Source organism: Ostrinia furnacalis, unplaced genomic scaffold (genome assembly GCF_004193835.3).
Source record: "Ostrinia furnacalis isolate ACB-3 unplaced genomic scaffold, ASM419383v2 OfSCF0076, whole genome shotgun sequence".
Lineage (NCBI taxonomy): Eukaryota > Metazoa > Arthropoda > Insecta > Lepidoptera > Crambidae > Ostrinia > Ostrinia furnacalis.
The window spans coordinates 308,819-327,174 of NW_021130315.1; the positions used below are offsets into that span (position 1 = coordinate 308,819).

The 18,356-nt window shown below is 34.9% G+C and overlaps 1 protein-coding gene across 1 annotated transcript in view; it reads left to right on the plus strand.

Annotated features, from left to right (window-relative positions):
- The window catches only part of LOC114350829 (hemicentin-1), a 199,332-nt gene that overhangs the window by 24,706 nt on the left and 156,270 nt on the right, over window positions 1-18,356 (plus strand). The window contains exon 3 of the mRNA XM_028301775.1: window positions 10,086-10,290. Within this exon, the coding sequence (XP_028157576.1) occupies window positions 10,164-10,290 (127 nt within the window). The 5' untranslated portion in view covers window positions 10,086-10,163. The remainder of the gene's footprint in view (window positions 1-10,085; window positions 10,291-18,356) is intronic.

The following is an 18,356-nucleotide window of genomic DNA, read 5'->3' on the forward strand; positions in this document are numbered from 1 at the left end:
AAGTAGTGGTAGGGTTAATACGGGGACGTGTAAAAGTGCTTTTTAAAAGCCTATTTGCAAAAATAAATTAGTTTTATGAGTTTTTATCAAGCTCAGGGCACACAAAAGAAGTAGATACTCTGTGCTCGGTCTACTAAATTGGGAACCCTATCAAAATATCTAGCGTAGGTTTATATCCTAGTACCGGATTACGTAACGCATTGAAGGACAAGTGTACAGTCTACAGAAAATACGACTATAATTTTATCGCGAAATCGTTCTTATCACAAGTACCTAAGCGTCACAGTATTAAGCTTTCTGTGACGTCGTCTGAACTCTGTACGTCAGCAAATACTCCAGGGCTTTGTAAAAAGTGAAGTTGACATGATTGATGGCGTTCAGAAAAAGTACTATTCGGTGAAGTGGCACATTTTTCTCACAAGACCTTGTTGGTATTCATATTTCAATTGTTAAGTGGGCTAGCTTGAATTCTAGACTTATCGCTTCATTAAGAGGCATTTTATAAGCACCCTCTAACGTTTTCTTAATTGGGTGTTTTTATAATTCCTAAATGAGAATTCTTTCTATTTTGTTTATACAATTTTAAAAGCTTAAATTGTGAGACTGTAATTGCGAATAAATTTTAATAAACTTAATTTAAAAGATAATTTAATAAATATTTTTTTAAGTAGGACATTTGAAGATCGCATATAAAAGCACATTGTCGGACGACTATCTGCCCTATGACGAAATGATACGAGTGAATTATAACTCGTAAATTTCATCGTCGTACATCGTTTCAGCCGAAAGACGTCCACTGCTGGACAAAGGCCTCCCCCAAGGATTTCCACAAAGACCGGTCCTGCGCCGCTTGCATCCAGGTACTTCCCGCGACCTTCACCAGATCGTCGGTCCACCTAGTGGGAGGCCTGCCCACGCTACGTCTTCCAGCTCGTGGTCGTCGAGGGGTGCTAAGAATCACCGGGTACCGACAGGCTACCAACCCCGACGACCTCTGGCCCTGGCAACATTTAACACTCGTAAATTTATCACTATTTAAATCATGGAAGCTACTGAGTGCTAAATCGTAACATTAAGACGTTTGAAAACAACCTGCACACGAATTGTGTAGTTTACCAGACTGACTGTACCATCGGTACAAATATTAAAGAATTGGGGGTAGGTGAAGATTTTTTACCGCACCTAAAGAATGATGACGCGCTCGCGCACAGTTGGCCCGCGACCGTGATTCATGCCAGTTGATCGAATCGTGTCGGTGTAAGACCGTTATTTTAGCTTAGTTTTCAAAGATTTTTACAAGTTATTTCAAATTTAAAGAATTTGTGAGAATTTATTTAAAACTGTGTTGTTAAGTAGGTCTTCTGAATATAAGGTCTAAATATTTGGTAAGTATTTTAATTTCAAGTAATTAACGTTTTTTTTTTGTACCTACATTCTTAGTAGCTTAGGAAGAATGAATGAAGCAGCAAAATGCTGAAATAGGGAAATTTTTGACAACGCAGGTATATGAAGGAAAATAATTTTGATTTCAGACATAGGTACGTACTAGTTCAGATCATCCATTATAAGTCAGTGGTTTCATATGAGTCTATTTGCGTCTATTGAATAATGCGTCTATAACATAGTAAAATGAGTGGATCTTTGTAAGAAGAAAGGCACGTGTCAGCTTCATACTTTTCTCTCAAATCATCTCTTATACTCCTTTAATATACAGAAAACATTAAACTTAGTTAAATGTACTCGCGAATATTGTAATACTTCCTTATATTGAATTCCAAATGTTATTTGCAAGGCGAAAATTGACTTAACTGCGCCTTTGTAACGCCCGAAACTGTAACAGCGGCCTGTAACGAAGTTCCACGCAATTGACGACCTTATTGCATTGTGTTAAGGTAAAATAAATACAGGATTCTGTATAAATTTATGCTAGGAATGTTTGCTTCGTTTTCTTATGAGAAAAGCTCATTACTAAAACAAATCTGCGTTCTGGTTTGTTTTTATTTCATCAACGAGATATCAGAGGAGAATTTTTCCATATACAAGATCTTCTTTTTGATTTAATAAGTAGGCTCTTATTTTTCCATTAACGTCGATATTATTATTGGCATGTAAAAATGTAAAGCTTCAAGTGTTGACATTGCAATACTGTCGTAAGCGCAATTGCTGCCTATGTCTAGTCATTGCAGATAACTGCCAATTTAAATATTTTTAGTAACTTATTTAGTATGGATGCTTCTTAAATGCGACGTGAAGATACATTCTCAAATGCCTTTATAAAATTAAATTCACAAAATTGATTCATTACTAGGCCTTTAAAGGGCACATTCACACGCCTCAACCCTACCACTGCTTGAGACAATATGGGCCAGTGCTGAAAAGAAGCAGCGCCAGAAACTCAGTTACTATCTAACTTACATTACTCGAAATGATTAATTAGTCATACAATAATTTTACAAACACAGACGCGGGCATATAGTGTTATTTCTTTGCTTACAATAATAGAGCCTCGAATAAATTACCAATTAATTATGTATGTGCGTCAGTACAGTTGGACGCAAAAAGGGCAGAAAGTTTAGAATTTAAATCCTCGATTTTCTGTTCGCAGATAAAATCTGAATAGTCAGTTGTCTGAAAAAAAGAGTCTAGACAGTTCGTAAATAGTATCAATGAAACACAAAAAAGTTTCTCGAGTTGCAAATTGATGATGGAAACTGATATTTTGTATAATTGGACGCTTATTTTATTGAAATATTTGGGAAAGACGAATAAGTTTTAAAATCTATATCACAATTTGTAAATATTTTTTATGCAAGACAAAGCAGGTATTTGACCGCACATTTGAGGCTAAGTTACACCACTTAACTTTAACGGTAACTATGACGATGACCGGTGATTTTTGTATGGAGTTTGACAGATTTTTGACGTTTGTCAAAGCTAAAGTAATATGGCGCAACCCAGCCTTAAATGGCAAATAAAATTTACTTCCATTTCTAATTTGTTTTGTTTACAATAAATGTCTCATATTGTTAGTTTCTACACAAAACAAAATGCCATGCATTTTATTGTCCAATTATGTTCCTTGAGCTTTATATTTTTAGCATTACTGCAGAGCTGAAAGTGCCTTAATTTTTCCACACAACTGTATTTCCCTTATGTAGATTATGAACGGAAACGTTATTATTTTGCCGCTGCTTGAGTGTGAAGGAAACAAAATGGCTTCCCCGGGTTTTTATGTAAAGCTTTGCTCGTTCACATCTACATAATAATGAAATTAAAAGTTATTTTTTACTATACTGTATAATATACAAGTGTTATGATAATGATGACTTTATTAAGGGAAACATACATGTTATTAGAGATTCATAATGCGCGTAGTGAAAATGTGGTGTATAAAAATAGAGCTTATACTAAATTAAAATATAGCTTGATCTTGCTCGAGTTTTCAACCTTCTTTATAAATGTTTAAGGAAGTCGAAGTTCAATAGTTTTTAAACAGCATCCTCATGGGTTTTGGAGAGATACCAAAGTCGGACCAACGCCTAGTTTCTTTGTAATAAATAAAATCTAGGTAATACAGTAAGAAGAATAAATGCATTGTATAGTGTAGAAGACTTATCTATAAAACCTTGGGTCTGTATGAATTTCGAAAAACTGGCAGTTTTATATCTCTACAATGCGATGATTCCGTATCTTTATATTTATTTTCCTTGCTGCAAAGTTACGCAATACACACACAAAACCGGTGCACATTAGAAAAACAAACGTTTGTTCTGAACACATTAAGTTCATTAAATCTAGAAAAATTAAGTAATAGTCACGTAAACCGTAAAAGTTGGCAAACAAACGGTGGCGAACTGATCGTAAGAAAGCGTCGGGTCAGATTTCGATGTCGATAGTCGATAAATATTCATTACTGGTAGTGTGGCCAGAATATGTGCATATTTAGGAACAAGACAATCAGTAAAAACTACACTTAACTTATTTCCCCTTTTCTATCTCTTTTTTCTTGAAATTTTGTAAAAATATTAATTCGAGACCAAGCTGTGGAAAATTTTCAAAAATATTTAAGGAATAAAAACGAAAGGAAAGGAATAAAAATGGATGGACAAAGTGGACCGACGACCTCATAAAGGTAGCAGGGAATCGCTGAACGCCGCCAACCAATTACCAACCGGTCATTGTGAAAATCATTGGGGGAGGCCTATGTGCAACATTGAACGACGGACGTCCTATGGCTGATGTTGATGATGATGATTATAAGATGACACAAGTTATTCACGTGATTCTTGCAGCAAAAAAGAGAACGGAAGAGTGAAATAAAACTGTCACGATGTCTTTTTAGAAATTACCTTACAAAACAAAAGCCGTAACGCAACATCCCGTGATCGCGTTAATTAAAAACCACACAATATGACACAGTTCCGATGACAATCAACATAGCTGCATTCCATTACTTCCCTTAATTACAAAAGTTGGTCACCTACGTTGACACCACACCGGTCGGAACCGGTCCAATCCGGATGCGTGACTCTGTTTACATCTGTTCACATCTCATTTGGACGCTCGTAAATTTTAGAGTTGATAATGAACCACTATTAACTGTGATTATGCGTCTGTTTGGACGTTTCGAAAGTCGACTGGTTTTGAACTTGCCCTTTGATGCATTTATTGAGGAACTACGGTGAATTTTGTTAATAGAGTATAATAGTAATGCGGTTAATAAACATGGTAAATAATGGCAAGAATGACGGGTATGAGTGACAATACACTTTAACTTACGATTGCGTAGAGTCTTTGAGAGATATTATGTGTATCAAAATTTGTTTAGTAGGTCGATTTATCTTGTTTTTGCGACTAGCTTTTCCCAAATGAACATTGAGCTGAGTTACGTTAATAGAAAATAAATACCTAATCAATTTTTTGCAGTGCTATGGACATCAATCTTGACACTGTGACATCTTATAAAGCTTTACTTTTCATTTGGCAGCCAAAATGTGTAGTCACATGTAGTAGACATGATGCGAACAGTACTGTAGTTATCGTCCTAAAGGATGGTAGGCGGGCACTTCAACGTTAATCCCCGACGCAGACAAACTGCGTTATTTACCGTATCACCATACATCACACCATAAACACCGCCAGTCTCATATTCATAACCACAACCCTTTGTTCCGCCAAGCAGATGCGTGCCGTAAGTGAAAATCTCGCAAAAATACGCACTGCCATAAACCAAGGGCGAAAATGGCTGCGGAGTCGATCCGAGGATCGCGTCATACATTATTCCGCCCCGGACCTCTGTTATGGAAATTTGGGCCACGTGTTGTCCACTCTGTAAGGACACCAGTCTTGGTTTTGGCAGTTTTACTGACTAGTGGATCCACAAGGTCCGTTTACGGTATCTTTGAATATAAATAGATGCAGGCCAAGGAATTTCTCGTTGTGGATAGAAAAAATCTAATCTTAACATCGTAAATAAATGTCCATATTCGAAGATATTCAATTCATAGATAGAATTTTACTATGAAACCTGTATAGCTCTTCTCATTATAAGTTCCATAAATTTTCATCCATTTCTTCTACTTAAGTAGGTATCTAAAAAGAATATCGTTCGTTTTAGTCAAATGACGTCCGCTGCTGGTCAAAGGCCTCCCCCAAGAATTTCCACGACAGAAAACAAATCTTTAAAACTCCCTTTGCTAGGACATAGTAGCCTGATTACATAAATAAAGCTCTATCCCTTCAGCTGATCGTTGGTCTAATTTTCACTTCAGTTGTTCTAGTGATCCCAATTAGTGCTGATTCAATTTGCTTTTTTACGAAGTTAAAACCCTATTCGGGAATAAACACTAATTACTTTAGAGTTAGGGAACTCATCGTTTTACCAAACTATATTTCAGAAATAAATCTAATCCGGGAGTAAATCACAAAATCGCTGAAATTCGCGGAGGAAACAAGCTATCCGAGATTATTTTAATGGCGGCTACATTTTGATAGTTGATACCATTATAGTCTGTCAAAATAAGTCTAAACATAAAAGTAATATTATCAACTTAATAAGCAAAACATACCCAAGATATTACCAACTACTTCTGTCCAAAATCTTGTTATTAGAACGAGAAATCAAATATTATGAAGGAACTACCCAGAAATGAAATAAGTAACTAACTAAGATCTGACTGAACTCTACATAACCTACTTTGCAAGGGTTCGGAATGTCACAAGTCCGCAACCCTATCAACACTGCATATACCTACCCAAATACCTACCTGGTCTGTCAACCCCGGGTCACATGCCGGGTAAATTCCATAGACTAGTGAAGTCAAAAATACGGCCCTCTATTATTGAAGATTCACGTAATTTCTGTTTATTAACTGTCAGTGGCGCTGTCTATTAAGGTAGTCTCAAAAAATGGTGCATATCATGCAATATGGGCACATCTCGAAATGTGTCAATTTTGCTCGAAATAAAAGGATGTCAGTTCTGGACACAAGCACGTCAATTATTTGGGTCTTAAAACAGTTTTCCTCTGTGTACGTACATTTAGTAAAAAATGCTTTGGGATTCCCCAATGTAATATTGAACCTAGGTAGATTCCAAATTATGTAAGCTAGCAAGAAAGAATTAATAGTCAAATACTTAATGACAACTACCTTGTAGCTTAAATAAAACATACATTTGTGAGGTACCCATACAGTTAGTTGATTTTGTACAATATATTGATTGCAGTAACTTTGTTGGTAAATGATTTCCCTGATCTCTGCCACCTTAATAAATTTCATACATAATCGCAGTAGTAGCTTTTTAATATTTAACAGAAAATATCGCGCAATAACTCATTAAAATGGCCATCCAATGAATATGGATACAGGAACATCCATTATAAGGGTTCGAGTACACTAGATGAGCGGGCGGAGCCGAAAGATTTGTTTGACTAAACCCCGTCGTAAGCTGAGAGAAAATACGATTATTTCCTCCTTGTTTACGATGGACCCTTAAAGTTTCGGCTGGGATGCTTTTAAATTAGTTTGAGCTAAAACGGGTTGTATTTTTCAGAAAAATGTTTTAGTAGAGAAAATAAATTCAGTTTTTATTGAATATTTCGTAAAATTTTGATTTTTAAGAACTTGCAAATACGTTATTCTTATTGGATAAGAATATTCATGTTCATGTTATTTAGAAATAGTAGATTTAATTTGTTGGGTATTATGTTTTTTATAAACTTTGCAATATAATGATGTTTGTATGCCAATGATAACTTTAAAATATTTTGACGCAATTTACTTGTACCTATCGCTGGATTATTAACAATATTAGGCTCCACCCATTGTTTTCCACCAACTTGAATGATTGTTCTCTTTAAGGCACTCCATGACCCGAAATCAGCTTTACCTTATAAGAAGACGCCCAAAGCTGTATTAAAAAGGAAAAGTTTTCTTGATTATTTTTGTTATAATTGATTGTTTACAATCGCTATGTTTCCCACACTGTGCTCTTTATCTTATGCTGAACAGCAACGAGGAAAATTCGCGGTTCGGCCCTTGAATAAGAATGAAGTTTTTGCACCTGGATTTATTAGCTATTACATATTCTGTTTTCCAGCGCTATCTTTATTTGTGCAACATATAGCAACACATTGTCAACTATGTTGGGAGTTGGTGTCCATGAAATATTAAAACAGCTCGTCAATTTTGTGTTGTAAATGCAGGCACAGATTTCGCTTTATAAAAAGGGAAAATAATTCAATGGTTTTAAAGATAAGCTGCTGCCGAGCAATGTATTTAGCTTTGTTTGGTTCTGATATTGAGTTTTGTTTGATTTATAGGTTGATTGAAAAAAGAACTTGGCTTGTTTTCTAAAATTTGCATTGGATTTTATCAAATAATAAACTAACCCTTGTCAAAGATTGTCGTTACGAATTTGAAAACTAAATGTAAAACGTCAAATTTACTTTGGATTTAATTTCTCAAATAAAACACTTAGCTCTGTCAAACACAAAGTAATATACGAGTACATTCGTCCTGAATCCTAAGATAGTAAAATGCTGTAAGTAGAAATTCTGAAAAACCTGTCAGCTGGTGATAATAGCTCGATTTAATATCGTAGTTCTCATAAAAATTATAAATTACACTCTGATACATTTTTATAATTAACAACAGTGAAATTAAAAACACACAGTTACAAAATGAGGTCTTAAAATCGTAATTTCACTGGTTTCAGAATATGTAATTATTTTCAAATATAATTCCGGTTGTATTAATATTGTCCCTAACTTTGCATTCTGACCTAAGATAATGATATAATTATACTCTGCATATATTGACAAAAATATAGAACGAAAATGATATAAATACTTACTTTTTTTGTAGAAAATCTTTAACAGTCCGTTACCAGCTACACAATAACAAACACAAAATGGCTACTAGTCGTGTTGCCATACATCAAAAATACTTTACGGATGCGTTCAATTTATTCAATTCCTGTATACATTTTTTAAGATATCGGAGGTGTCCACAGGTAAAACCGTCCATAGGTATAACATCTTCCCCTATATTTTCAAAGTTTTGGTTTGTGTCACTTTTGCATCTCAGTGGCAACTTGCCGACCGATTTGTATGCTGTAGAATGTTATTTCGGCCGACAGCCGACCTTTTTCCCGTCTCGCGCAGGCCACCTGTTTTAGTCGGTAGATTTTAGAATGTCCTACGTGATTACAATTTAAATAAAATATCAGCTTTTCACGACTGCGAAAATGCGAAGTGAATTTTCATAAAGCGTAATGGAGCTGAAACTAAAAAAATACGAGTTGGGTTTAGTTTTTCACGTGCTTATTATGCAAGTGGAGTTTAACTCAAAACTGAAAGATACTCAGTACTTTGAAAGATACTCGTAATAATAATATGCTGAATATAATTACCATTTACCCACAAGGTGGACCAACGACATCATAAAGGTAGCAGGAAAGCGCTGGACGCAGGCCGCTACCAACCGGGTAACATGCAAAGCATTGGGGGAGGCCTATGTTCAGCAGTGGACGATGGCTGAGATGATGATGATGAATTACCATTGAGATACCATTGTAGTTGTAATGATAATATGAGGGACTTTCATCTCTTATAACATCTTTCTGAACAATTTATCATTCTAATAAATAAACTTAATCAAACTGTAGCCGTCAAACACTGAAATAAATTATAACAAGTTATTCCTTAACATTCGAAGCGGACAAACAGTCTAGTCCGTAAAACTTAGTCATTCCGTACATTCCCCCATATTTGCTATGGTCGGGCAAACATAATCTACTTCGAGGCAAATATTTACAATGCGACAAGAAAAAGTTCTGTACACAGAACCTGATTTATTTGTTGAAATGTAAACTTGGACTTCGATTGTCGATGGTGTTTGTATTTGCTGATTTACTGGGAAATACGAGTTCGATAGGAATATGATAGAAAGGTAGATACGTAGGTACATTTCTAGAATATTTTCTATTAAAAATGAAGCCAAGCAGTACCTATTCTTCGTTGGTATAGTCAGTTTTTGCCCTACATTACTCGATTAATACAGGTTACATTAATATAGTGCTTTTAGGCTCCAATAGGCACCAGCTCTCATAATCCAGACTCGTTCCTATAATTTTGATATAAGCTCTTTTTATTAGTAACTAATACCAGTCCATTAGGCTAGTTTCCTAAAAAAAGGCTTTTATTCCGTCAATTTATATTATCAAAAAATATTCAAACACGTGCCTAGTTACGAAATTATAATGCGTTGGAGTTCCGCATGACGTCACAAATTGTGGCACTTTATAGCACGCATTAACGTCACGGGCCTCTTCTTTTGAACTTTGGCGCGCTTTATCTCTTTCAATTTTCATTAGTTTGGAAAAGTGAAAAATGACGGACTAATTCAAACACTTGCTTTTTAACCCAGGAAACATCCCATCACATTTTGTGCATTGTTCTAAATTATTTCCTTTCTTTTCTGCAATGTCACTTAAGTCCCAAACTTAAATAAAGATCTACCACATTCTTCCACTCTTTTAACATACCTACTCAATTTGCTCAACTACTTTCTCTATCTTTCCAGGTAACCCCCACAAAAGTGTTAGTGTGACCGTGAGTGAGTGCTAGTGTCAGTGCGATGTCAAAGTGACTCTCTCGGGCCATGAGAGCGTGGGCCCGCGGGCCGGGCCGGTGCGCCGCGTGGGCCTGGCTGGCTGTCCTGGCGGCCTTGGGTCGGTCCACGGCCTATACGGATACGGAGGACTTTCTCAGCGATTTGGATAAGCCAGGTGAGTTTTGCCTACTTCATAATCATTAATATCCACTGAAGGACGATCATCTCTAATTTACCAGAGGCAAATGGGGATTTGGCCTAAACTCCCCACGCTGGCCGATGGTTTTGTTGCTGGCAGTTTGGCCAGCAATCCTTTTTGATAATTGTTTATGGTTTTTTACTTTTTTTTAATATTGTTTTTTGGATTGTTTTTGAAGTTGCTTTTTGTACACTCTCGTGTTAATGTTTTGAGCTGCAATATACCTACTGTTTTGGCCCTTTTTTGGAGTTTCCTTGCTTCTAGTAGCATACCTATAATCACCACCGGCAGGCCTCTTTATAATACAGTCCACTCCATCGTTTTTAACAGGTTTGGTGATAGGCTTATTGATCAATAAGCTGAGCTCTTACGATATCAGCTCTTACGGGAAGAGGTAGAGATCCTATTTAATTCGGCTGGAACCACACGAATATCTATTTTAATGTTATTAAAATTACTGTATTACTGTGTTTTTGGCAAATAAACGTTTTGAATTTGAATTTGAATTTGAGTTGGTGACAATATTGCTAGAGTCATTGCGATGTCAAAGTGACTCTCGGGCCATGATCTATTTTTATATCATCATCATCAACAGCAACAGGTCATTTAGTCTCTACTACAGGATGACGAATCCTTCTATTTATCAGAGGCGAATGGAGGCTTTGGCCTACACTCCTACTGGCCAGACGAGTTAAGGAGGTCTGATGTCCCATTATCCATTAGTCATCTAGCTCTTACCACATTCACGGGAATAGTGGTGATTAGTGTCTATTCTATTCTACCGTGTGGTTCCGGCTTTATCTATGTCATTAATTTTCAAGTAAAGAAAAACATACTGAATTCACTACTAAATTGGTTCTCATACGATACAAACATTCTCTCGTTTAGTGCAAGCAGCGCATTTATCCAGTAGCAATATGACTACCATACCTTACATTAAGTTCACGATTATTTTATCTCCATAACATGAAGTGCAATTAAAAGTAAATTACAGACTTGCATTGAGCTTTCCTGTAAATTAACTTACAAAAGTGCAATTGTCTTGTTAACCTTCAAGTTAAAAAACTTTATTAATCGAGATGTTTAAAGTAGATAATATTATTAAGCATTTACAAAGTAATAAAACAAAATTTAAAAGTTGTTATATGAATGTTTATTGCAATTTAAATTTAAATAATTATGAAACACCTGTTCTTCATTGACATAATACAATAGTGATGAATGTTAAATAAATTCAGCCAATAAAACAAATGACAACCAAACTAAAATCAAATGGTATTAATTTGTTAAAAGCAATAAAATTCTGTCACTTTGATACGCAATATAAAATAAAGGCAATAAAGCCAATAATTTAATACACATCTTATAAACGCGATGAACACAAAGGTAATATTAATCTTACGTTAAAATTATATGGTCTGATATTAAAGTCAAATTATGTGTGAAATTTTTATTAGTTTGAATATTTCAATAACTACAAAACGTATTGATCTTTGAATAGGTTCATTGACTCTAAAATCACTGGGAATAAATATTGGGCTTGTCATCCACGATGTTTGATCTGGCGGTTCGCGTTTCGGGTTCGAATCCCACGGAGGGCAAATGTTTTGTATTGAACATGAGTATTTGATATGAGTTGGCTATCTATTGGTCTAGGTATTTTTCTATGATACTTGCAACAGTAAATAAAAATAAATTCATTAATTAGTTACTGTTACTATAATATTACAGACAGTAAGTAATATAACGTAATATAAAATAAATAAATATTCTTAGACATTTTACGCTGCGCCTCTAGTCCCAAACTAAGCAAAGCTTGTACTATGGGTCCTAGACAATGTACCATAACGTAGAGAACGTATTTTTTATGACGAGTTTAAACCAGGATTTTAAATAATTATTATAGATTTTGTAGTGAAAAAAGTGCACATCATTGAAATAGTTCTTATTAATGGCACAATAATAATTTATCACGCATCGAAGTTATGATTATCTTATTAATTATCAATATTTTAACAGAGATAATTAATTCTCAAAATATGTGTCATCCTTTTTTTAAACATAACATAACATAACATGGAACACAAAAACCGTATCATGTAAGAAACTAAGGCCCGTATTATTAAACAAAACTTGATTATGATTTAACTCCCAAAATAGATTCAAGTTTACGTCCGGCCAAAACCGAGATAAAAAATAAATCCTATCTTATAAAATATTTTATGTTTTTTTCTGAGTTAGAAACTATCTCCATACCAAATTCATCTAAATCAGTTCAGTGGTTTAAACGTAAAAAGGCAAAAGTAACAGATTAGAATTACTTTTGCATAAATGTCTAAGGCTAGGTTGCACCATCTTATTTTAACTTTAACAAACGTCAAAAATCTCTCAAACTCCATACAAAATACACCGGTTATCATTAAAGTAACGGTTAAAGTTAGATGATGCATCTCAGCCTACTAGTGTCAGTTGTTTAAGATAAGAAGAGCCTTTCTTCTGTAGGCAACTGTTTAAGGCTGGTTTTAGTATCAGGCGGACCGTCCGGTACGGACCCGCTCCGCACGGCCAATCTGTATGAACTTCTAGGGAGCGTTTTAGAGTAATGCGATCCGGAGGNGATGAGTATTTGATATGAGTTGGCTATCTATGGGTCTAGGTATTTTTCTATGATACTTGCAACAGTAAATAAAAATAAATTCATTAATTAGTTACTGTTACTAAAATATTACAGACAGTAAGTAATATAACGTAATATAAAATAAATAAATATTCTTAGACATTTTACGCTGCGCCTCTAGTCCCAAACTAAGCAAAGCTTGTACTATGGGCCCTAGACAACGTACCATAGCGTAGAGAACGTATTTTTAACGACGAGTTTAAACCAGGAATTCAAATAATTAATAAAGATTATGTAGTGAAAAAAGTGCACATCATTAAAATAGTTCTTATTAATGGCACAATAATAATTTATCACGCATCGAAGTTATAATTATCTTATTAATTATCAATATTTTGACAGAGATAATTAATTCTCAAAATACGTGTCATCCTTTTTTTAAACATAACATAACATGGAACACAAAAACCGTATCAACGTAAGAAACTAAGGCCCGTATTATTAAACGAAACTTAATTATGATTTAACTCTCAAAAATAGATTCAAGTTTACGTCCCGCCAAAACCGGGATTAAAATAAATCCTATCCTATAAAATATTTTGTTTTTTTTCCGAGTTAGAAACTATCTCCCTCCATACCAAATTTCATCTAAATCGGTTCAGTGGTTTAAACGTAAAAAGGCAAAAGTAACAGATAGAATTACCACAGTAGATATATGAGCATTACTTTTGCATAAATGTCAAGGCTGGGTTGTACCATCTTATTTTAACTTTAACAAACGTCAAAAATCTGTCAAACTTCATACAAAATGTACCGGATATCATGTAAATTTATGTATGTTAGATGATGCAACTCAGTCTAATAGTGTCAGTTGTTTAAGATGAGAAGAGCCTTTCTTCTGTAGGCAACTGTTTTAGGCTGGTTTTAGTGTCACGCGGACCGTCCGGTGCGGACCCGCTCCGCACGGCCAATCTGTATGAACTTCTAGGGAGCGTTTTAGAGTAATGCGGTCCGGAGGAACCGCTCGCTCCCTAGCAATTCATAGAGATCGGCTGTGCGGAGCGATCCGCACTGACAGTCCGCGTGACACTAAAACCAGCCTTACAAATAACCGTGTAAGTATACCCACTTGAATATGAAATGAGTTCTGACCTGTTTAGTAATACGGCCCTTTAATCCATAACACAATAAAAAAGCTCGTTTCTATTACAACAAATCATCCACCAATTACGGTACGAGCGGCGAAAACACACAAATCATAGACAACACAATTAAAGACAACCAGCCATGTTAATATGGAATTATTATTACTCAGAAACACGGTAACAAAACGTAAGGTTTTTTCAAAGTCACATTAAGGTTGGGACGAAGATTCCGGCCCTCTATCTATCGATAGATTTTAATAATTATGGTGTGTGATGCCTAATAATACGCTTTTCGCGTATAATAGGATGACGTGACGCTAATGTAATAGTAATAGGTTTAATTAATGAATGTTATTTATCTGACTACACTAATAACTTGATGTCGTACCCTGAGTGCCCATCAAGCAACTACACTCAGGAGGATTTGATGAGTGCTGCTGACAACGCCACTCTTGTGGCGGAGTTTGGGCTGACACTGTGTAGGTTTGTTGTCGACACGAAAAGAAGAAGAATACGTGATTATATCAACCTAGAGTTCTCAACTAGAAATATAGCAATTCATATTTTTTAAAAAGGTTTTATAAATATCATGATCATTGATGCATTTAGTACCTACTCGTAAAGTTACGAAAATTACTACAAATCGACGAAATGCACCGCGACATTTAAAGTAGCATTCAAACGACTATCGATAAAAAGTCGACATATTCGCTTACAAAGCTTAACCCTTAAATGCTAAAGGCACAATACACATGGGCCATACATACATTGAGCTGTCATAGCATAGCTTTATGGGGCCTTGTCACGCGCGCCTTTGGATTTAATTTTGAAGTTCGAGTTGCAAGACGGGGCAGGTCTCAGTATACTTTTGCTAATATTTTTGATGACCATTATTATAACAGGAAAATGTATTTTTTTAGCAAAGTTAAATGGGTGCTGATCGCTACCAGTCATTTGAGTTTTTATAAAGAAATGCCTACCTACTTACTTATTTAGTTATACTGATTAGTGATAAGCGAATCTTTGTGGCCCTTTTTTTTTTCAAATTCACTGCAAATTGTTAATTAGATACTTTAAAGTAAATACAGACCTTAACAGACGTCAATTGCATAGTAAACATAAATTTAATGGCCATTTACTTCACGCATTTGTGTGAATAGCCTATTAAATACATGAGTAATTTAAAAAACAAACAAAATAAACCTGCGTTAATTTAATGAGTTTTAGTTTGTTGATTTACCAACTGAATTATTAATAATTATTCGCATAAAATTGTATTGTAAAGATTTTATGTATTTATGGACATTACACAATCATATTGAATTTTTATATCCGTTGAGTGTATAATTCAGTTTTCCTATGTAATTTTACTATTGATTGAAACCGAGAATTTTTTAAAAACACCACATAAAAGACTCGATAAATACACAATAAATAAAGATATTCGAAAACATTTCCTCCAATATTCCGTCATAGAGTATTCCATTTCTTAAACGTTATTCCGTACCAAATCCACCGATAATCCGGCTGAATCCTAAACAGTATCGTTGGTCGTCGTTTTTATTTCAGCAGATAATAATACATCAAAGGCTTAACGTATGAACCGACTGATAATACGATTGTAAAGAGATTACAGCCGTAATTTACCTTGGTTCGACTTTTATTTGTAATAAACATGATATTTTTGGTCGGTAATTTAATACTGCGGTGTTTTAGAGGGCTGGGTCAATATTGAACATTGGAGGGTTAAATGTTTTGATTCAAACTTGATTGATCACAGTGTTTTTATGTTAATTAAAATCGACTGTTTTAATTCAATGTAAGTCAATATTGTTAAAAAAATAACATTTTATCGTAATTATGTCAGTCAGTCAGTGAGTCAGTAAATTCATTAGGTAACTATAGTTTTTACCTCAATTTTTTGCGTTTTTCTTTTAGTTATAACTATTATGCTATGCATGCACGTACCATGTGCATAATCGTACATATCCTTAGAGCGATAGCAGGCATGCAATATACGAGTACACCACTAAACAATGCTCTAATAGCTTCTTAGAAACTTGATGCAGCTACTTAAATTACATAAAATAAAGCCATAAATGGCTTTAAAAAACTACAACTCGCAATGATATGATCAAACACAGCGTTCTTAAACACTGAAATCGCTAATCAGTGAAGCTTAACCCTCTAATACAGTCTAAGGCTGAGTTACATCACCTTATTTTAAACGTAACATTTACAACAACCGGTGCTTTTTGTATGGAGTTTGACAGATTTTTGAAGTTTGTCAAAGTTCATGTAAGATTGTGAAACTCAGCCTTAGCCTGCGGCTCCAAGTTGTCAAATTCTACGAATACATAACACTATCTACTCTCGTGGTAGAGGCATGCGTTTGGCAGATACTTTAGTCTGGTACAGCTATGTTGAAGTGAGGTATTGCTCATTAAGCTGTTGATAAATATCAACAACCTCTATAACTCGCATCCTATTTAGTCGACTGGCTTCCGCAGAATAACAGCGTCATGGTCTGGGTTCTACTACCTCAGAGTATGACACATGTTGAGCGATAGTAATTTTTTGTTCTAAGGGCTGATTTTTCAATCGTCGGATAACTTTTAACTGAAGAATAAGTTTGGCACATGACAGTTTCAGTATGGGAAATATGTCAATATGACAAGTTTATTCTTCAGATAAAAGATAACTGACGATTGAAAAATCAGCCCTAACTCTTATAATTATTGTCATTTTAATTTGTGTTCGAACCAAAATAAATGTTTTTCTTTCTTTTGACTGTGAGTGAGCGAGAGGAGCAGATTTATGCCGCCGACAGATTATACCTAGGGGAGACNGGATATGATCAAACACAGCGTTCATAAACAATAAAATCGCTAATCAGTGAAGCTGAACACTCTAATTCAGTCATAGGCCCAGTTTTTTGATTCGTAGTTAAAATAACCAATAGTCAAATTTGACAGAATGATGTCAAATGACAAGTGGTTAAATATCAGAAAAAAATGGTTTCCGAACAATGGTTAGCTTGACTTTTAGTACATTTTTTAACTATTAGTTTACAGTTTGTTAATATTTAACCACTAATAGCAAAATTTAACAATTAGTTATTTTAACTATAATTAAAAAAACTGGGCCTTAGCCTGCGGCTCCAAGTTGTCAAATTCTACGAATACATAACACTATCTACTCTGGTGGTAGAGGCGTGCGTTTGGCAGATACTTTAGTCTGGTACAGCTATGTTGAAGTGAGGTATTGCTCATTAAGCTGTTGATAAATATCAACAACCTCTATAACTCGCATCCTATTTAGTCGACTGGCTTCCGCAGAATAACAGCGTCATGGTCTGGGTTCTACTACCTCAGAGTATGACACATGTTGAGCGATAGTAATTTTTGGTTCTAACTCTTATAATTATTGTCATTTTAATTTGTGTTCGAACCAAAATAAATGTTTTTCTTTCTTTTGACTGTGAGTGAGCGAGAGGAGCAGATTTATGCCGCCGACAGATTATACCTAACTCATATCGTATAATGAAACCTATACTTAAAAAGTTGACACAGTTGAGACAGGTACGTCTACCCATACCTACGTATTTTCTAAATACTTATAAGTAATTAGAAATTATTTTAGGCGATCTTTACACCCCCAAATTGAGCCTACCAAACAGAATATTACCGTCGGTTATAGCTACAGTTGAATTTTTTGCGAAATAACACCTATTTCGAGAAATTATAAATCGCTTGACGTGACATCATCTGTACAAAAGTGAAATCATTTTACACTGATATATCGACTGCTAAAATCAAATTACACGGTTCTATTGTGTTGATGGCTACGGTAGCCATAATGTTCACTAGACTCTTATTATTTTACCACAACCGGTCGTTGGACAGATAATGATCTCACAAATGGACCCGTTACCGATTCGGACCGGATTACACTTTTAGTGGATTGTTTGTTTTGATAAAATCTATTTTAATGGAGACCTTTTTTTCACAATTATTTTTAGAATGTGGTAATTCATGTTGGTTTTAATTAATTAAGTTACAACCCTAGTTTAGGACATTATAAGCTGTTTGTCATTATGAGGGATAAGACTCAATCTGACCTAAGGATCTTTTGGGCATAAACACTTGCTCTATCCAAGCTGTGAATAATGACGTGTGGGTAAATATTTTTTTTGTAAATATTTTACTCCACTTACTTTCTAACATATTTTTTAGATCCAGAAATCTAATAACAAGCTTATGTACGAACCTTATTACATA